Genomic DNA, 4878 nt, shown 5'->3' with positions numbered 1-4878 from the left:
GTCCAGAATGGCATGCAAGGGACTGCGAGACTTTGGGAGAGACTTTGCTGAGTCTGATAGGTTTCTTGAGGTCTTGTTCCGGGTCTCCTGTTCTCAGGTGGGAGGCGTGGCAGGTGTAAGGGGTCGTGGCATGACCTTGATTCAAGGGTCTGGAGTACGACTGTAGCCCACGGCTCCTTTTGAGTGGGCAGAGCTTCGGGTGCTGAGGCAAAGGTATTTACGGGCAGGGGTCCCAGCTCTAAGGGTGGCATTTGCAGAAGCTTGCGCTTGATCTGGAGCGGTCCTGACTATATTCTCCAGCTTTAGGTCTCCTGGCATCGAATCCTTAGGAGCATGGAAGCTGGAAGCAATGTGGATAACAGCTGTATGCTGGGGGAATCCCGGCGCAGGAAGACGGTTTGGCAGGCCTGGCAAAAGAAGGCCCTGCTATCAGCTTTAGGCAAGAACCAATACCCGAGCTCTGGGACAGGCAGGAACTGGCCAGGCAAATACAGCTCCCTTCGTCCCGCATCCGAGTGTGGTTTCAGAACCGAAGGAGTCGCACTGGAGAGGTGAGGCACGGCCCAAAGCGGTCCAGCAGAGGCTCCATTCCGCTAGCCTCCCAACAGCTCGAGGAATGGTTTGGCTCCAGGTCACAAGGTAGCAGCATGCCCTCGGACAGCAGAAGGCCTCGCACTCGACTCACCTTGCAACAGCGCAGTATCCTAGTGCAAGCCTTTGAGAGGAATCCGTTGCCAGGCTTTCCTACCAGGGAGCAGCTGGGCCAGAGGACAGGTTTGTCTGAGTACACGATCCACATATGATTTCAGAACAGAAGAGCGCGGCAAGCCCGCGCTCCAGATCAAGATGTGCCTGCTTCACAAGTGCAGGATGTGGCAACTGGAGGTCTCAGTGGCAGGGATGAAGCAGCACAGGACAACCTGTTATCGATGGCTATCTCAGGAGGTGTGGGCATGGAGAACTCGAGCTCCAGCGACCAGCCCTACTTCCACAAAGAGTCCCAGCAACCCCAAATGGCACTGCCCGAAGGACGAGGCCAATCACAGACAGCGACTCAAGCATACGAGGCAGGACCTCTGGAACTCCTCCTTGATGAACTGCTGGAAGAAGACCAAGTGGAGGGTGGCAGGCCATTCCCTGTGCATCTTGATGGAAATTCTGGTGGCAAGGAGCACGAGTTTGTCCAGGAAACCATCTTGCAACTGGCTGCCACGGACTGTGTTTCCAAGGAATCCTCGAGTTATAGTGACCCAACCAATTTCTCCAGAGAGCCTCAGCTACCACAATGGGCACAGCCTGAAGGACAAGGCCAAGAACAGGCTCTCACTCAGGGATGCAACACGGGCGTCCTGGAATTCTTCCTGGATCAACTGCTGATGGAAGTTCGAGTGGAGACGCACTCCCCAGGCTCTGTATATCTGGAAGGTGAAGGGCAGCAAATGGATGCAACACCTGAGCTGCCTCTCTCTCAAGAAGAATATGATGCTCTGCTGGATATTCTCTGAGTCCCAGCCTGGAAGCTCCTATCCAGAAGACACCTGCAATCCACACTTGAGAATGTTGACAGCCCAAAACGTTAATGCATCAAAACCCCTATGACAGTGGCTGATTTCGATGCAAAGCATCTTGCTTACTAGAAGGAGGAAATGCACGGGGGTTTTCCATGTGGAGTGCCTACCTGAGGGCCCTGAGACGAGGAAATGGACTCTCAGAATGGGTTTCTGCTGAAGGGGCAGAGGGCAGATCACCAGGGACTCCTAAAACAACAAGGAGGCCTAATGAAAAGCCCAACTGATAGAACACAACATTGGACTGGCTCCATCAGATTCCAGGAAATCTCATGGGTCACCAGGTAGGCTACACATCTCAGGACACTAAACCAGGAAGGAGTTATGAACACTTCTTCCTTGGGACTAAGAACTGTTGCTCTTCTTACCAGTGCCTTATGCTTAGCTGTGAGATGACTAACAATCCACCCATTCTATATGTACTCCTGGCACATTTGTTTAGTTTACTTTTGTTTTGTTTTGTCTTGCTCTGTTCTACTTACCATTGTATTCAATAAAGATTTGCATTGTTGGTTTGTTTGCTTGCTTGCTTGTTTGCTTGTGTGTTTGTATGGGTGGTTGAAAGGCTGTTTGGTTTAGGCATGAGCTTTCCAATTGAAAGGGTGGTAAGACATTGGAAGGCAGTGAGGAGGGATGAGCGGTCTGAAAGGGAAATAACAAGGAAAGCTGATCAGTGTTCAATGCAGACATGGCAGTGTTTGCTAAAGCAAACAAGCGGGGAAAATGTCAACTTAAAGAAGAATGTGTGTAAGGCCACAAAACTGTAAATAAACATCATCCTGGAAATGGAGTGCAACCAAAGTATCGTGAACAATTCATTCCAGGATTGACACTGATTCAATCAGACAAGCCGAATACCTTCCTCCTCCCACAGTGAGGTGTTTCCCACAATCTCCCGTATCCGTCTTTTAACCTTGAGATTCCCAAGCCTAGCACGGCCCTGCATTCCCGAATGTGAGGTCCCTCTGCACCCACCTGAAGACTGCAATTGCCTAGAGGTAGGCAGTTGGCCTTGGGTGCATGCAGCCACATTTCCTCAAGGAGCATAGGGCTTATACAATTCTTTCAACACAGGTTTTCGGTCTTTTGTTCCACATTCACAGGTCAGACTTGCTGGCCGGGTTTTTGTGTATGCTTGTGTGTGTGTATGTGTTAGTGTGTGTGTTTGTTTGTGTGTGTGTATGTGTGTGTTATTTGTATTCGTGTTATATGTGTGTGTTTGCATGTTCGTGTGTGAGTGCCTGTGTGTGTGTGCTTGTGTTGTGTATGTTATTTGTATTTGTGTTATTTGTGTATATGTGTGTATGTTTGTGTGTGTCTGTGTGTGTGCTTTGTTGTGTGTGTGGTATTTCTATTTGTGTTATTTTTATGGGTATGTGTGTGTGTTTGCGTGTGTGTGTGTGTGTGTGTGTCTGTGTGTCTGTGTGTGTTTGTGCCTGTTTTTGCATGGACCATGTTAATTGTGAGAATTCCTGAAAATCTGGCTCAAGTCTTCTGACAGGAAATGCATGAATGTGCGTTCCCGAATCTCTACATGAACTATTGTGGTTTTTGGGCTATTTGCCTATGTAAAAGACTTTCTTTCTGCATGTGCTATATTCTTCCCTTGCTTTAATAGAGTTCTGTTGCTCCCAACTACCAGCTAGCCCTACAAGCATGAAAGAAGTGCCATGACTTGCATGACTCCTGGAAGTGATGTCCTTGGGTCTCAGGACAAGTGGTTGGGATCCTCAGTTAGGGGGTCTTCTGTTTCCAACCTGTGTGGATCCAGATGGGATGAGATCAGCACGGATTCCACTTGGCTAGTGATACCACCTAAGGCACACTCCACTCTGCCTTCCTCTTCTGAAGCCTGCTTACCACCTCCACGATTTCCTGAATACTCTGCCCAAAGCCAGGAAGGACCTATGGTGCTCCCTCCTTGGACGATCTGTCGGCTGGATGGTTGATTCCTAGGACATTTTTTGTGCTTCCTTGTTCTGTGTCCAGAATGGTATGCAAGGGACTGCGAGACTTTGGGAGATACTTTGCTGAGTCTGATAGGTTTCTTGAGGTCTTTTTCCGGGTCTCCTGTTCTCAGGTGGGAGGCGAGGCAGGTGTAAGGGGTCGTGGCATGACCTTGATTCAAGGGTCTGGAGTACGACTGTAGCCCACGGCTCCTTTTGAGTGGGCAGAGCTTCGGGTGCTGAGGCAAAGGTATTTACGGGCAGGGGTCCCAGCTCTAAGGGTGGCATTTGCAGAAGCTTGCGCTTGATCTGGAGCGGTCCTGACTATATTCTCCAGCTTTAGGTCTCCTGGCATCGAATCCTTAGGAGCATGGAAGCTGGAAGCAATGTGGATAACAGCTGTATGCTGGGGGAATCCCGGCGCAGGAAGACGGTTTGGCAGGCCTGGCAAAAGAAGGCCCTGCTATCAGCTTTAGGCAAGAACCAATACCCGAGCTCTGGGACAGGCAGGAACTGGCCAGGCAAATACAGCTCCCTTCGTCCCGCATCCGAGTGTGGTTTCAGAACCGAAGGAGTCGCACTGGAGAGGTGAGGCACGGCCCAAAGCGGTCCAGCAGAGGCTCCATTCCGCTAGCCTCCCAACAGCTCGAGGAAGGGTTTGGCTCCAGGTCACAAGGTAGCAGCATGCCCTCGGACAGCAGAGGCCTCGCACTCGACTCACCTTGCAACAGCGCAGTATCCTAGTGCAAGCCTTTGAGAGGAATCCGTTGCCAGGCTTTGCTACCAGGGAGCAGCTGGGCCAGAGGACAGGTTTGTCTGAGTACACGATCCACATATGATTTCAGAACAGAAGAGCGCGGCAAGCCCGCGCTCCAGATCAAGATGTGCCTGCTTCACAAGTGCAGGATGTGGCAACTGGAGGTCTCAGTGGCAGGGATGAAGCAGCACAGGACAACCTGTTATCGATGGCTATCTCAGGAGGTGTGGGCATGGAGAACTCGAGCTCCAGCGACCAGCCCTACTTCCACAAAGAGTCCCAGCAACCCCAAATGGCACTGCCCGAAGGACGAGGCCAATCACAGACAGCGACTCAAGCATACGAGGCAGGACCTCTGGAACTCCTCCTTGATGAACTGCTGGAAGAAGACCAAGTGGAGGGTGGCAGGCCATTCCCTGTGCATCTTGATGGAAATTCTGGTGGCAAGGAGCACGAGTTTGTCCAGGAAACCATCTTGCAACTGGCTGCCACGGACTGTGTTTCCAAGGAATCCTCGAGTTATAGTGACCCAACCAATTTCTCCAGAGAGCCTCAGCTACCACAATGGGCAAAGCCTGAAGGACAAGGCCAAGAACAGGCTCTCACT

At 51.0% G+C, this 4878-nt stretch overlaps 1 protein-coding gene across 1 annotated transcript; it reads left to right on the top strand.

Annotated features, from left to right (window-relative positions):
• The first annotated feature begins 333 nt into the window (after positions 1-333).
• LOC147998671 (double homeobox protein 4C-like) lies at positions 334-803 on the top strand. Its single transcript, XM_087598759.1, has 2 exons — positions 334-551; positions 632-803. The coding sequence occupies exons 1-2, from the start codon at positions 334-336 to the stop codon at positions 801-803; spliced, it is 390 nt and encodes a 129-aa protein (XP_087454885.1).
• Positions 804-4878: the final 4075 nt, after the last annotated feature.

The sequence above is a fragment of the Rattus norvegicus genome, chromosome 20, assembly GCF_021556685.1.
Source record: "Rattus norvegicus strain SHRSP/BbbUtx chromosome 20, alternate assembly SHRSP_T2T, whole genome shotgun sequence".
Taxonomy (NCBI): Eukaryota; Metazoa; Chordata; class Mammalia; order Rodentia; family Muridae; genus Rattus; species Rattus norvegicus.
The sequence above is the reverse complement of the archived record's forward strand: the minus strand, read 5'-3'. Positions and strand labels throughout refer to the sequence as shown.

Bases quoted from the DNA above. Each gene is read 5' to 3' on its own strand.
- LOC147998671 (XM_087598759.1), top strand. From the start codon at position 334: ATGGAAGCTGGAAGCAATGTGGATAACAGCTGTATGCTGGGGGAATCC. The intron at 552-631 runs GTGAGGCACGGC...GTTTGGCTCCAG, and splicing joins GAAGGAGTCGCACTGGAGAG to GTCACAAGGTAGCAGCATGC.